Source organism: Vespa mandarinia, unplaced genomic scaffold (genome assembly GCF_050613455.1).
Source record: "Vespa mandarinia isolate Hongniang unplaced genomic scaffold, ASM5061345v1 scaffold_57, whole genome shotgun sequence".
Taxonomy (NCBI): Eukaryota; Metazoa; Arthropoda; class Insecta; order Hymenoptera; family Vespidae; genus Vespa; species Vespa mandarinia.
In genome coordinates this window covers 208,125-225,178 of record NW_028197191.1, presented here as the reverse complement: position 1 = coordinate 225,178, position 17,054 = coordinate 208,125, and the positions used below count along the sequence as shown (strand labels likewise).

General features: G+C 28.1%; 1 protein-coding gene across 3 annotated transcripts; it reads right to left on the bottom strand.

Annotated features, from left to right (window-relative positions):
* Positions 1-2,415: 2,415 nt before the first annotated feature.
* LOC118450110 (fatty acyl-CoA reductase wat-like) lies at positions 2,416-15,555 on the bottom strand. 3 transcript variants are annotated; one of them, XM_085664412.1, is made up of 10 exons: positions 15,255-15,555; positions 8,567-8,901; positions 6,475-6,723; positions 5,329-5,474; positions 4,451-4,560; positions 4,185-4,380; positions 3,851-4,090; positions 2,981-3,084; positions 2,827-2,893; positions 2,416-2,753 (listed from the first exon to the last, which is right to left on the bottom strand). In XM_085664412.1, the coding sequence occupies exons 1-10, from the start codon at positions 15,256-15,258 to the stop codon at positions 2,666-2,668; spliced, it is 1,539 nt and encodes a 512-aa protein (XP_085520538.1). In that variant the 5' UTR covers positions 15,259-15,555; the 3' UTR covers positions 2,416-2,665. The 3 variants fall into 3 exon arrangements, with proteins under 3 accessions (XP_085520538.1, XP_085520539.1, XP_035741465.2); XM_085664413.1 differs by having other exon boundaries at positions 2,827-3,084; positions 8,732-8,901; XM_035885572.2 differs by having other exon boundaries at positions 2,417-2,753; positions 2,827-3,084.
* Between the last annotated feature and the right edge of the window lie 1,499 nt (positions 15,556-17,054).

Sequence of the window (17,054 nt, the reverse complement as noted above, 5' to 3'; positions counted from 1 at the left end):
TTTCAGAAGTATTTACCATTATGCAGAACAAGAATGGATTATGTAATCCACGAAGTTATCAATATTAGTCATCTACCAACGTTACTCGAATGAATCTTACCGTTCCACTGAATTTTATTACAGGAAATAGTTATCTTTTATATCCACCGTTTAATCTATCTAAACTTGACACAATAACGTATAGATTTAAATTTATAATTTTATTTCAATGGGTAAAACTATGTTCATAAAATTTCAACAATTATGCTTGCAGTACATCTTAAAAAGTGCAAAGTTATTCGATTAAACGATTAAATTGATAAATATTTTAAAAGTACTTTGATCTACCTTTTAATACCTATTCTTTTACGTACAATTGCTTTTACGAATAATTTTAACTGTAATAAAGGTAGTTTTGAAAGTCATATCTCTTTTTAAAATAGGGGTGAGAGCAACGGAAGTCACTTAGATGTCATTTTACGAGTCGTATTTAAAATACTGTATATTCCATCACCTATTATTTTTGAAGCATTCATATTTATTCATATATATATATATATATATATATATATATATATATATATGTATACCGAGTTATTTAATAAAAATGGGACGAACTTAAAAAATGGTAATATATTCTAAGATAAACATTTTTCGTTCATAGCTGACGAAACCACAAATTAAACATTAAGGTTATAAGTCTTAAGGGAGCTGCTGCTATGTATCATTTAGTTAATTCAAATTTATATCTACTCGGTTGAAGAGAAACAATACGTTTTTTTTTTGTTTAATCTAATCTAAGGAAGTGATTTTATACTTTTACGTAAATTCTTTTAACCCGAAATATACGACCTTTTTAATTACCATCACACGTTACATTACAAACGCTAACAGATCAAACGATTTTTTCATTATTTATAATTTTACAATATTATAGAGGCATAAATGTAAGAACTGATTACTTTTTATCCAATCGGGGTTAATAACGATCTTGTGATCGCTCGATTATACAAAGAAAAATAACGTCATAACATTGTAAAATGCGTAAATAATATTCGAATATATTTTTTTTTTAATTGTTTTTTCTAATAGAATCATTAATCAATCTTCAATCACACTAATGTGAGGTGAATGGAAAAATTCGTTTCAAAAAATAGAAAAAAGAAACAATCAAAATGAATCAATCAAATTAATGAGATAAGAATTTTTTAATATCTTCAGGTTTATGTACATCTATAGGTTTGTAGATCGATCTGGAAAAGCAGAAATGATGGGAATGACGATAAATTCGGATGAACAGGAGAAAGCTGTTGCAACGAGTTAATTGAAATTGAACACTTTGACCGAAATTACGCCAACTAATTTAGTGTTAAAAACTATGGTTTAATAGAATTCTTTCAAAGTCATATTTCTCGTATAGTAACACAATTATGAGCGTCATTTGTCTTTCGAGAGACTCAGATCAATACTTCATATAATTTTCAAGTCTATAGTTAAATTCTGCAAAATGCAGCTATACAAATTCGTACAAATATAAAAAAATATGCTTCTTGATATCATACTTATAATTATTTTTTTTTTAAAGAGCTGACATGATCAAAAGAAAATTTTTTTATCCCCATTAAAGGAGGGAATTAATGTATGAAAATAAACTTAAAGACGTTGAAGTGGATTTTTAACAAACATATAGATCACAAGCGTATAGAGTCGATCTGAAGAAGTTATATAATTTTTCGTGAACAAGGTAGAAAATAATTTTCCTACTTCATATTGATATCTAATATATTACATACTGATATATATATATATATATCTAATAGTCAGACTTTTATAGAAAAATATATGAAGAAGCATAATAAAAATTTTCCTCAGTTACTATATTTATTATCAACAAAACATATGGAAAAATTAAAATATGCGTCCATGGCTTTTGTCAACTAATTCAAATTTCTGTATCGATATTAATTCCTAAATATTATAATACCTTACGGAATAGCCATTTGCCGTCTTACCTCTGACTTAACAGTTAATAATTTTACTATAAAAAGTTTTCCCTTCATTATTTTCGAAATTAAATGTAAGATGGTAAACTTTCTGTCAAGATATTGTAAGGTAGTCAAGATGTGTTTGCCGGTTTTAAAAGATTAAAATCTAAAAATCTAACACGATATAAATTTCATTATTTCTCAAGTTCCTGTAACCTTATTTTAACAGTTTAAAAGATGGACTGGGTTAAATTAAAATGAAATATTCAATTTCAATTACAAATTATTCAAATATAATAGGAATTATTTGTAAATGAAAATAAGGTAATAATATCTAAAAATTATGAAAATGAAGAAGATGATTGTAATCATAATTAACATGAAAATATATTTATTATCACGATTTTTAAGAAAGATACTTTTTTATACAACTTTGAAATCCAATCCGCATTAAGTACTATACCCTCATTTGAAATAGAATTCACTTAAATCTACAAATATCAACAGAGTACAGAGTACAAGTTTATTTTCAGGCGCAATTATTAGCATTCATATAAAGAATTATGTAGAGAAGATCTTAATATTATTTACACAATAATAATTAGACTATATTGATATCAATTTCAAACAAAAAAAAACTTCTCAAAGCTGTATTGTCACTCTCCTTAACGTCAGTTGTTTATTTTACCCATATTCGAACGTTAAAAGTGTCTGAATATCATGACCCAAGTTATCATAAGGAATACACAGACGATAAAAAGTTTTAATGCTTGATGTATCCAGTAAAGTCTTAAAAATTAAAAAGACAAGTATTATTTGAAGGTCATTGTGAATAATAGACGATCAATGAGAAAGAAGATACCTTTGCCATTTCATACGAGCTTGTGGAAGAGTTTCAATGGGATCCTTTAAGATGTACATTCTTATGCCTAGAATGTAATTTTTAAAGTATGTATCCCAAATGAGATTCCTTATATCACAGAAGAAAAATTCGCGATCTTCCGTCGTTAACTTACTTAACAGTTCGTTCCATCTTTTATTATTAAAGTTAAATTTGGTAGTGGCAAAATAATTGAATATGTTCACCAGTGTATAAATTTTTTTATACATTTTGAGTAACCTTAAACATAGTTGTACATTTGTTAAAAATTGTATGATCGTTGAAAAAATAGGTGCCGCATATAAAAATAATTAAAGTTATAATTAAAGAAAAGAAAAATATATGAACATTGGAAACTAAAAGAGTTAATAATTGTTATAGAAAAAATACAAGTCTGATAGATGATAAGGAAATAAATACAGCAATTGTGCCAAGAAAAGGAACTCAAAGATCGGCTACTAAAAGAAAGGAGATGGGAGATTCAATTTTGTTATCAGAATTTTACGGACTATTACGGAACATGACAGTAACTAAGAACAAGACACCTCGAATTTCTAACGGCTTTTTGGAAAAGGGGAGATACAATTATGACAAATGGTCTTTCATTCAGTTCGTAAGATGCATGATACTGGCGAAGTATTATATGAATAATGTGATTATCATTATGTACTTAAGAAAAGAAGGTGCTGACAAGGGTATAAATAATCGCATTGTTAGCCTAGATATTCAATCATGTACCATTTTGATACGAATTAATTATAGATTAATGGGAAGACAAGTTTAAACTAAATTGTTTGATGATCAGTTTTTTCTTCGAAAAATTGTCGAAACATGCGAACCATTGCTAACCCTAGACGAGAACTTAGAAAGCTCAACAAGGCCAAACAAACGTTTTAAGGAATTTTTAGATTTGAAATAAGCTGATTAAATCGAATTTTTTGAGAATCTGAGAATGACATCAACCACAGGATGCATCGAACTCGAAAAAAAGATAAGAAAAAATTACCTTGGCTTTTTACCTATACATAACGAAATCGTATCGATTATAATAGCCGGTAGTATATGTAGAAAATACATGTAGATAAGATAAATTGGTCGATATTTTATATTCCAAAAGCTTATGTACCAAATTGCTTCGTTAGTCGGTAATAATTCAATATTCTTCCTCGACATTTTTATGAATTCCTCATAAGTGATTGGATTATCCATAGATGTGTAATTATAAATAGGAATTTCTTCGATGGATCTGAAAGATTACAGTAAGCGGTAATTTAATTTTTTCTAATCGTCATTTGGTTCGATCGAAAATACTTCGAATAAACGTGATTAATTGACGCTACCTTCGATTATTCGCTATATCCCATCCACTAATGATTAGTGCATTAGTCGTCAGATCTCCGGGTATAATGTTTACATTTAGCGATCCATCGCAAAGATGAGTTCGTATTATTCCCATTATTGCACCTGCTGTAATTCCCACTAACCCGTTTATATTATCGGTCCATCCTTGTGTAGGTTCTATATACGTTGGTAACACTAAGAATATCAAATTAATTATTATGTATTATTTATTATTTTGTTCTAACAGAGTCACATTATTACCAACCGATTCCTGGACGAAATATTCCAATCGGCATTAAGCCAGCATGTCTTTTTACGATATTCTCGGCGATTGATTTCGTATAAACATATGTATTCGGCCATATTCCAAGTAAGCTAATACCAGTAATAAGATTCAATTTTTAATTGTCGGTTCCGTAACCAGTCGTCTTAATATATTTTTAATATATTCACGACCGGAAATGTAATTACAAAGTGTCATTATAATATCGATAGATGGACAAACGTAACGAAGTTCTAGCGATAATGGCATTGACAAAAATAATGAATAGCCACAAAAAATTGCAAATCTTTGATCTATCAAGTAGATTTTTCAAATGAAGTTATATAACTAAAGAACATTATTATTAAATATTAAATTTAAATTGTTAATTTGTTTCTTCAACTTCTTCTTAACTTTGTTAAATTCTATTGTCAAATATGTTCAACGGTGATATTATTTTTTAATTCAATAATGAATCGTAATTTGTGTTATGATTAGATACAACGTAAAGATAGTATTCAAAAAGAATTTGAAAAAATGTTATCGAATTTTACTTTACAGTAAATTCATTATTTTCGTTTCCCAGAAATATAATCAATGAATTTAAATAAAATTTTAAATTTTAATATTTTCAGTAACTTTTCATGAATTATTTAATTTGTTCCCTAATATTTTCACAAAAATTTACTTAAAATAAAAACATTACGAGAAGAAGCAATATTTTTTATAATCTCATACATTTGGATAGTAGAAACTTGCGATATTCTGGAATAGATTTTCGAAGATTGTATACATATGCAACTAATCGTTTGGCTCGACATATGTATGGAAATATAATGGGAGAAAACAGTCGTGAAATCAAGATTCGGTGATAGACTTACTGCGGTGTAATATCATCGAGCAATTTTTCATCCATAGATTCCATCAAAGCGATGAATTTGTCGGCATTCATAGGTGGATCATAAAATTTCTCCTCGATCTGATTTTGAAGACAATTGGCATAAACCGTTGATACATGGACGAAACTCTATAATATAAAAGATAACAAACATTTATTAGAGTCAGATCATTCAATTAAAGATCTACATAATTAATAATATGTGCAGGCTGTCTCAATAACCATGTAACGAAACAATTCCTTGCTAATTTTAATGATGCGAAGAAATAACGGAGAACCTAATTCTTTGCTTCAAAGGAACATACTTTAATCAATTGTTTTTCAGAATCATTTTTTCAAATTTTTGACGTCACAGAAAATTTGTTAAATAGGGATACATACTGATATATGTATTCGAAATGTGATAGATAAATCTTAACATTTATTGATTGAAATAGTGAGTCTGACCATGTCCGTCATGTTAAATTACATTCGATATTATCCAGGCATGCAAGTATCTACTAACTGACTAAATTTTATAATAATTTTTTTGCGCAACGACTCGACAAGGTCACAGTATCATAAATTGTTGGTCACCCCTCGATCTCAGCTATCACGCTGCGACGACTACAATTTCTTTGAAAATATACACTCGACATGAATTTTTGCTCACAATTTTATAGCTTTAATAAATTATTTTTCTTAACATTTCTTCTTTTTTTTTGAAAAAATTATCTTTTGCCTGAATTAGCGTATATTTATAAATAATCCTTATCGATTTATTAATTTCGTATGAAACGTTCAATGCTACACTCTTCTACACGAAGCATTTTTTTTCATTGCCTATTTATATGCCCATATATATGAGTATAATAACACTTGTGAATTCTTTGTCAAGGAAGCGTTTTTATTATCCGTATTTGAATTTTACAAATAATAAAATATAAAAGAGATTAGTTGAATAATTTCATCGCGAAACGTCAATTTCCTCGATTGGAAAAATTTCGGTGACTTAGAGAAGGAACTGAGTCACACAATAATGCGTTTCTTTGAAACAAACAATTGATTTCTTCCTCTTATCATAAAAAATAACCGAAATAGTGATTGATGATAGAGTTATTAGCACTCATACAAAGAATAGAATGCGTACCTTTAGTTTCGACATTTCCTTAGATAAGTGTATCAAATCCTTCAGACTTTGAACATTAATAGCTGCCGCCAATTTAATATTCTCGTTGAACCGCACAGTAGCGGCAACGTTGAAAACAATAGAGACTTCTCGTATGAGTTTAGCTCTATCGGTTGTCGAAATACCGAGATTCGGCAAACTACAGTCACCCTCGATCGCTACTATTCGATTTTGGAATCCTGGCTGCTGCTTTCTCAGCGTGTTAAATAACTGAAAAGTGTGCATTGTTAGGTTTATAAATATTTCCTGTCCCATATATACACCTATGTATTATTAATAGAGGAGTGACTAAAAAGTCGGATCCTATGTCGTATTTTCGACACACTTTGTTAAAAAATGTTGAAAGCATTGAAAAGTGTATATATTAGTGCAGAATAAAGCCATGAATCTATCTAATCTCGAATTTATTTTTATTATTATTAAGCATTGATAAGTTACGAGTTGATTTCTATTTTTGTCATTTATGAATTTGTGTCATCTTATATTTTCTTCCCTAGTATTTGATTTCTAAATTTCTAAATTATACTTTTTTCATTTCTAATTTATAGAAATAAACAGCAAATAACTATTTATATATAATTTCGACAGTGTCTTAAAGGTAATTGTAAATATCGACATGTTTCGTTAAGAATTCTCTCTCCAAGGAATGAGTATCTTAATGCATTAAAAATCGTTTACCAAATTTTTTTATGCTGTCAAACTATTTTCTATTATTTTTAGATTATAAATAATGTGAGAAACATGAATAGAGAACAATGACGATACGATCGATGAAAAAAAAGAAAGTTGGATTCAAGAAATCTGCTAAAGTACCTAAAATAACTCTGATGCGTTTAACCAATGAAAAATGTTTAGAAAAAATATAGATATATTTATTAGGCTTGTGAAAAGAAAACTAACAATCTTTTAAGATTTAGCCTCATCATACTTAATTGCTTAAATATTCTTATGTTTTCAAATGTGATTATGTTCTTTAACATAATCGAAGTCTATTTTATTTATCAATATTAAATGCATTTTTATTAGACAGTTTTAATGCTTCGAGTCCGTTAACGTAGTCTTATGCCTTGATTATCAGCAAAAAGTGAAATCGCAGTGTTACAACATTTATTTTCAGATTTTTAAAAAAAAATCATAGATGTAAAGTTCAATATTTTATCGAATTGCATTATATCGAAAGAACATTATTATTAAAATATTAAATTTTTCTTGGTAAATTTTTTGTTCAATTTCGTTTAATTTGATTTAATTTCGTTATAAAACGTGCACAATTTCTAGTTATTATTTATACAATGTAAAGCTATTAGCTGAAACAAATCTGTAAATATGTTATTTAGTTTTGCCTTAGAAAATTCAGTATATTCGTTTGCTAAATATAAATTTCATCAATATAAATAACTCTTTCTAAGTTTAATATTTCCTGTAATATTTTATCCAATATTTTACTTCCCGTTTAAATTTTAAGCAAAAATTAATTGAAAGTATGATATCAAGAAGCTACATTTCCTATATGGATACATATTTAAATAACAAATCATTGCGGTATTCAGCTATATATATTTGCAAATTAAACTTGGTATCCTGCTGTTCATATTGCTTTATATGCTTGATCGTGAATGTATTAATGTATGAGAAAAAGTCTGTTCGACTTTGGAAACCTTTTTCTAAACCAACCTTTTTGATTGTTTTTCATAAATTTGGAAACGTATTTCATTGCAATTTTTTACATGACTTCCATCAAAGTCATTATATAACTAAGTAGAGAATATTTTCCGTCTAACTATTAATTTTTTACGTTAACATTTGAAAAGAGACAGAAAACAAACAATTGAGGATCGTACTTTTTATTATGCTTTACTGCTACCACTTTCTAATGTGGTTTATTAGAAGGAAGGAGACTTTTGAAAATTCTTTAGCAATTTTCATCTTCTTAAAAGTATCTATTAAATGTATTAAATATAAATACTATTCAGTGACGACATAGAATCATAGAATTGAATGAAAATCTAATCACAATATGAAAATAATAATCGATTGTAAATGAAGGACTAACCGAACTTTCGAAAATTTCTTCCATTCGTTTAGAGACACTTTTATCTTTTTTCATACGAATCAAAACGTAAATGCATTTTATGCCAGGGCATCCTCGTAATAATTTTTCAATTAACATTTTTCCCATAAAACCTGTACCGCCGGTTATAAAAAGACATTGATTTACGTAGAAGGTTTGAATCGTCGTTAATTTGTCGATGTTTTCAATTGAAGATAGCGTTTCATTTGGCGAATATTCGTTCGATTTTCCAAGGTTCAAATTCTTTTTCGCTACAGTTGTTTCCTGCCCGTCCGCTTTCATTTGCACTTCCATCATTTCTTTTCCTTCAAATCGATCTGTAAACAAAAATAATAACATATATTCTTCGATCGTTCTTTTTCTATTCTTTAGCACGAGTTCTTCCACATACCTCTTATTAATAGTGTGATAATTCTATTAAAAAAAAATATTATAATCGAACTTTCGAATATTATTCAAGCATTTTCCAATCCCATATGATTAACTAATTTTTGTTCATATAATCAAGCTATAATCAAGCTATTTTAATTTATACCGGTTGAATGAAAAGAGATCATGGCTGTTCTTACATGTATGCTTCTATAATATTTTAAGCCACTAATTCATTTATAATATTTTAAACTGATAAAGGTGTAATTAAAAAATGGTTTGATCTGTGATCAGTTGAAAATAATTAAATATCTCCATATGTGTGTCTACTTATATACATGCATATTTATATATGGTCCTTCCGTTATTCAAGTGCGCCAGAATGTAAAATAATTTGCCAACTAGAAAGTATTAAATAAAATCTCGCAATATATCTTCGAGGTGTTCACCTTAATCATTCGTCTTAATATGTTTTTTTTTGTAACAATGAATAAATTAAAGATATGATTTTTAGTGCTCAGAATTCACCCTGTATTTATTCCATAGATAAATCGACACGTATGGTTTCACCAGATCGAGCAAATAATAGATGGGAAATTTGATTTGTATCGCCACTAGAAATTCATTCATAATTAATACATATTTTATTTTGCATTTACGTATAACAACAAAACGAATATGCAATAATTATATATTTAAATACATTTATACATAAGAAGATTAAAGCACGAATACAGTTAACACTCAATGTGGTCTAAGAAGATCGCTTAGTCATTTTATGTTAATTACACATACTAATGGGGTTTATATCTATGTACACAGCCACCGACAGTATACTTGTTAGCGAACATTTTAATAATTTTCAATCTTGGGTATTCGTCCCAAGTGCAGACTTACTAATTTCGTGGTATTTAAAAATAATGGAGAAGTGATTTTTTTTTTCATTTATATTTCATTTTATTTATAATTGATGCTATTTCTTATTATTATATAGTAAGATTTCATATTTATTATATTTATTAATAAGAAGAAGGCTTATAATTATAGTAAAAATTGTTTGATCAGAAACAATTTGATTTTCATGTGACAATCGTATTGTTTGACTTCTACATTGTTAAATTTTCTATCGATGTAAAATAAAAATTATGATATTTTTAATGAACATATGAATTTTACTTACTTTCAGAAGTATTTACCATTATGCAGAACAAGAATGGATTATGTAATCCACGAAGTTATCAATATTAGTCATCTACCAACGTTACTCGAATGAATCTTACCGTTCCACTGAATTTTATTACAGGAAATAGTTATCTTTTAAATCCACTGTTTAACTTATCTAAATTTAACACAATAACCTATAGATTTAAATTTATACTTTGATTTCAATGGGTTAAGGTTCATAAGGTTTCAACAATTGTGCTTGCCGTACATCTTAAAATGTGGAAAGTTATTCGATTAAACTGATAAAAAATTTAAAACTTATTTGATCTGCCTTTTAATACCTATTCTTTTACGTAGAATTTATTTTACGAATAATTTTAACTTTAATAAATGTAGTTTTGAAAATCATATCTCTTTTTAAAATAGGGATCAGCTCAACGGAAGTTACTTAAAAGTCATTTTACGAGTCGTATTTAACATAATGTGTATTCCATCACCTATTATTTTTAAAACATTTATATTTATATAGCGACCGGTATACATATATATATATATATATATATATATATATATATATATAATATATATATATATATATAATATATATATATATATATAATATATATATATATATATATATATATATATGTATACCGAGTTATTCCATAAAAATGGGAGGAACTTTAAAAAATGGTAACACATGCTAAGATCATTTTTCGTTCATAGCTGACGAAATCACGAATTAAACATTAAGCTTATAGGTCTTAAGGAAACTGTTGCTATGTATTATTTAGTTAATTCAAATTTATATTTACTCGGTTGAAGAAGAAGAATACGTATGCAAATTTAATCTAAGGAAGTGATTTTATACTTTTACGTAAATTCTTTTAACCCGAAATATACGACCTTTTTAATTACCATCACACGTTACATTACAAACGCTAACAGATCAAACGATTTTTTCATTATTTATAATTTTACAATATTATAGAGGCATAAATGTAAGAACTGATTACTTTTTATCCAATCGGAGTTAATAACGATCTTTTGGTCGCTCGATTATACGAAGAAAAATAACGTCATAACGCTGTAAAATGCGTAAGTAATATTCGAATATAATATTTTTTTTTTTAATTGTTTTTTCTAATAGAATCATTAATCAATCTTCAACCACACTAATGTGAGGTGAATGGAAAAATTCGTTTCAAAAAATAGAAAAAAAAAACAATCAAAATGAATCAATCAAATTAGTGAGATAAGAATTTTTTAATATCTTCAGGTTTATGTACATCTATACGTTTGTAGATCGATTTGGAAAAGCAGAAATGATGGGAATGACGATAAATGCGAATGAAAGAAGTGGCTGTTGCGAAAAATGATTTGAATTTTGGCACATCTACCGAATATGCGCCAACTAACTTATTGTTAAAAATTAATAGAATTCTTTCAAAGTAGCATCCCATACTCCTCACATATTAACACATTCATAAGTGGCGTTTGTCCGTGAGATACTTAGCTGTATACCTCATATAATTTTCCAAAGTCTATAATTAAATACTGAAAGATTCAACTATTTTAAGGTGCATGAATATAACAAGAATTATTGATTATATTGCTAATATCATACTTATAATTATTTGGCGTTTAAAAAAGGGCTAACATGATCAAAATAAAAAGTTCTTATGTCAATTAAAGAAAAGTATTTATAAATATAAACAAATTGAAAGAAGGCGAAATTGCGTATCAATTAGCACTTATTCGATTGATGTACCAATCCTCGAGACGATTTTTGCAGCAGCCATTTCTTATTTCTTCGTTGACTTTTATCGGTACTACCATCATATCGATCTCTAAACGTATAAAAAGTAATTAATAGGATGAAATAGAATTGTAACTAAATGCAAAAAGACTCGTTAATTTAGTAAGAGATATATAAAATTTAGTTTTTTCAAAACTTTTCAAAACTTTTATGCGTAAAATAAGAAATACAAATAATAAATAATAATAATAAATTCAATATATATATATTTTTTTTGTTATATTTATAAATGTATATAAAAAGTTCATAAAATAAAGAGTTTATCCGATTACTTGTGAAAGTTAGTCAGTAATCCTGAACTTGCTCTGAGAAAAATACCTGGACTTTTGTCAAAAGAGTGACGTTACTTTAATCATAAAAATAACATTTTCTGTCCCCCATCTTTCTCAATCTAAGATGGGGAAGTTTTAGTTGATCTTCCGTGATTGAGCGAATGTGTATTAGTCAAAGTAAACCTAGAGAATATGTTCGAGACGAATTATCAATTTTATTTAGAGTGATATTATCTAACTCAATAGAACTTTCAGTAAGATTGAAAGTTTCATCTTCTTTTTTCTTTTGACATTATTTGTTGCATTCTTTTTTGCCTTTTTATATTTTATAAATAAATTCTACAATGCATTAAATATCATAACAATTTTGAAATTAATTTTTTTAATTAATGTAATTATTAGCTCGAAGTTGAATAAGAAACATTCTTATGCTGCTATAATATGCTTACTGACATAAAACAAACAATATTTTTACTGATCGATTCCTCTTGAAAGTTCAAGTATTACAAAAGTACAAAGTGTAGCCTTCTTTCAGGCGCAATATTTATTATTTATATAAAAAATATATAAAAAAATTCTTAATCTTATTTATGTTAATATAATTACACTATACCAATCATAATGTATATTTATGACACAATAACAATTTTGGATATAAAGCTAAAATCAAATTTGTTAAAAAGTAGATATATAAACATGAAATTTAAAAATTACGTGATATTGTGAAGAGTTAATTTTCAGAATTCTTTGAATTTATTCGTTTCAAACCTATGTGATTATATTGAATTAAACAAATTGAACGTTCGTTAATAACTGAGGATAATCATTTAACATTTATATTAAGAATCTGACAAAATTATCACATAAGTTAGTATAACATTTCAATTTTACTTACTAAAAAAGAGTGACCATTGATGTTCTAAGACAATATATTATTTACGTCTTCAATCATAATTAACATAATTTTCAATCTAATTGTTTTGCAGTATTAGAACTTTTCAAAAGAAGGATATCTGATAATAATGAATAATATTGAATATGCAGGATATTATATATTATATAAAATAATAATTATTAATATATATGTATAAAATATATATATATATATATATATATATATATATATATATATTTAAATAACGCACAATCATGTTAAACAGTCAATATTAATTATTTATGTATTAAAATTATATATATATATTAGAAATATTAAAAAATAGATAAGCCATAATTGCTATTTCAAGGATTACATGTTCTAACATTTAATACTTGAAATAGATGAAAGTGTCGAAATATTATTAAAAGGAATTAAAAAGTTTATTTTTATTTATTTTTAAATTAAAATTCTGAGTTTAACATCGAACCTTTACAATAATTTGCCATAAAACACTATGATGTTGCATGAACACGCGTTAGTGTCGTCTCAGGTCTCATATGTAAGTATAGCAGGGATTAATCAACTTTCATATTATACAATGCTGATGCAAACTTGACAGAGTCTTTTCCTGAGATCAGATTTGATTTAAAATTACTTAAAAATATTAAAAAAAAAATTTTATCCTATAATAGTAAGACCAAAAAGAATATTATTAATCTATTATGCATATAATTACGTGTAATAATGTACGAAGTACACTTGCTATGTAAAACAAATTATTTGCTTTAAATTAATTTAAAAAAACTTAATATATAGTTTCCTTATTAAGAATATTAAGTAATTGAAAATTTTAAAGAAACTTAAATAATTTCGATTTGTTACTACTTTTTCAAACTAGTTATGTAAATATTATAATTCTTAACGAATATCAATAAATATGAATTTTTTATTTTATATACAATAACGATTATAGAAATTAACTGATCTTATAAAGTAATAAATCAAAAACCGTAAGAATTTTAACTTAAATTAATTAAAAATTTACTATTTAATTATTAACTTAATTTTATAAACTTAAAAAATAAATTATCGTAAAATAAAAATAATTTACTAACATCGTTCTTATATAATTAGCACATTCTGGTTTGATCGTTGTAAACTATTTCATTAAAAATAAATAATTAAGCTTAACACCACTAAATGATCAACATTTCTATTGACTCTGAATAATAAATAATGTTACTATACCAATGTTCATTACATTTTGTTTCATGAAGTTAATCGATCTAGCGAATGAAATTGGCCTGTACATAAATTAAATAACTCGACAAAATTCGCCCACTCCTTTTCAATTAAATTTATCACCTAAGCTTTATTTACCTCTCATAATCCATTTCACTATTGTTCTTCTGTAAATTATTTATCGAAATGTCTGAATGTTTACTTAAGTCGATTTGAAATTTACTGAAGCAGATTATTATTTGCATAATCTCGTGCCACTTGATCACATTGAACAAAAATAAATCAAGAAGAATAGGAAGGATTATAAATTCTAAAAGAATATATACGTCCATGGTGCAGAAAAGGTTTAGAATATCTTTGAATGAATGCTTTTCAGTTATTTTCCAGGTTGAGAGAGATATCTATACTTGTACTTATATCTATGTCACACGGACATTACCTAAATGAAACATAGGTCAATCTCTCCTTACACAAAATTCTCCACAACTGCATAATGCGGATGAAAAATATCGAGCTAAGGAAAAGTGAAAGAACCTTTCACGTACAATGAAGAAATAATAAAGAGAAATAAAAAAGTTAATCTATACGAACACATTTGCAGATCGATCTGGAACAGTAGAAATTATGGAATTACTCTTAGAAGAGGATGGACAAGAAGTAGTCGTTACGGAAAACGACTTCGAGAGATTTTAATCTTTTCAAAAAATAGTTCAAATTCGTCTCGCTATTGTGACATCAACAGTTGGATCTTGAATGGCTGTAGAGTAACCGAAGTGCCTGTAGCCTTTCAATTACACAAACCTGATCACACACCTCTTTTTCGGTCAATCGTTTCGGAATCTTACACGGGAGCGAGGCTCTTTCTTCCCCTTTTTTATTCACAATAGGACAGTCAAACTGCGCCAGGAAAGATTTACTTTAACTTACTCATTCGATGAAACGATAAGAGATGTTCCGAATATCGTTCCTCGCGTCTGTATTTCTTTCGTGTGTTCCTGACTCTGCTACTGACCCTTGAATTGGTTTCCTCTTGTTGACGATAGCTGAGGAATAGTAGGGCGAAGCGATGTTCGGTAATCGGCACCCTTTTCTTCTCTTTTACAAATTGATTTATTTAGTATAAAATCGGTGATGGAAATTTACAATGAATAACAATATAAGTCTTAATATAATATAAGTCTTAAGTATCGTAATTGCTAATTGTAAAGAACTGTGCTTAGCAACTGACTCCAACAAAATGATCTTAACGGTTAACTGCGATGAATTTATATAAATGACTGCAGATGATGAAGTCCTGACGATGAAGTTTTTTCTGCTGCGACCTCGTCTGCACGCGCCTCACACACATGTACATACTTGTAAGTATCATTCTCGCGCATTTTCTTATCGTCAATTTCCAACCGATAACATTGCGTTGCACTGTTCCTGCATATATTAGGGTGTCCCATAAGTTTCCTTCCTTTTTCTAATATGAAATGAATATACAATGTTTACTGTTTAAGATATTATTTATTTTGTTATATAAGAATTCTTTTGCTCTATTACCTTCTTCCATCTCTCAGGAAGCCTTATTATGCCTTCTTTCCAAAATTGTTGTGTTTTGGACAAGAAATAATCCTGCTGGTGTGCTTTTTCGCTGATGGATTTAAAATGCCTATCGCGAAAAGAACTTTTTATGGACAGAAAGAAGTAATAATCTGATGGACCGAGATCATTGAGAGTATGCAGAATGCAGTAAAACGTCCCAATCAAATTGTAAGAGCTTTTCTCTTACCGCTTATGCAATATGTGGTCTTGAGTTGTCATAATGAAAAACAATGCCTCGTCGGTTCACTAATTCTGGTCGTTCTTCTGCTATAGCAGCTATCAATTGATTCAGTTGATCGTAGAATTTATTGTTTCATCTTGAGAAAGGAGCTCGTAAAAAATTACACTCTTCCAATCCCGCCAAATGGATAAAAGAACTTTTTTGTGGTGTAGTCCCGGCTTTGTGACAGTTGAAAGTCTATTGTCCTTACACCAAGTGCGTTTTCTATGCACATTTTCATATAAAATCCAACTTTTGTCTCCAGCGACAAGCCTCTTTAGAAACGGATCTTTTACATATCACTGGAGAAGCAAGTCGCATGTAGAGATGCGATTCATAAGACTAGCCTCCGTAAGTAAGTGCGGAACCCAAACTTCGCAGCGATTAACATATTCCATCTTGGTTAGGTGATTATGTACTGTAGTTTTGTGAATCCTGTGGCATTCACTATCTCGCGCATACTATATCGCGGATTTTCATCAAGCATGGCCTTGATAAGGCCCGTATCCGTCGTCTTTGGGCGGCCGTTGCAATCTTCATCTTTCAGATTAAAATATCCTCCTCTAAATTTTTTAAACCAATTGTAAACGGTTGTAATAGATATAGCACCATCCCCATACACGATACAAATCTTGTCGACAGTATTCTTTACACCATCACATTTTTTAAACAATGAACCATAAGATGCCGTAAATGTCGCCTCTCTCTAATTATGTTTAACGCTGTGGGTGAAAGTTTTAATAGAGATTGTGGTACAATCGAAACGTATTGTAAAAGAGATTTGGGACGACTGAAACCGATGACATAGACGGCTAATAAGAAACTTTTGGGACACCTAATATTTCCTTGATCAGCTTTATCTCTGCACGCGTAGCTCTTGGGCGCACTCCTCTGCCAAGCGTGGAAGAGGCATGACGCAT

What these genes read in the sequence shown, in the direction of transcription:
- LOC118450110 (XM_035885572.2), bottom strand. An exon ending in AAGAAATTTTCGAAAGTTCG is followed by an intron (nt 6,724 to 8,566) that starts GTTAGTCCTTCA and finishes CACACTTTTCAG; the next exon opens with TTATTTAACACGCTGAGAAA. An exon ending in CTCGATGATATTACACCGCA is followed by an intron (nt 4,561 to 5,328) that starts GTAAGTCTATCA and finishes TACTGGTATTAG; the next exon opens with CTTACTTGGAATATGGCCGA.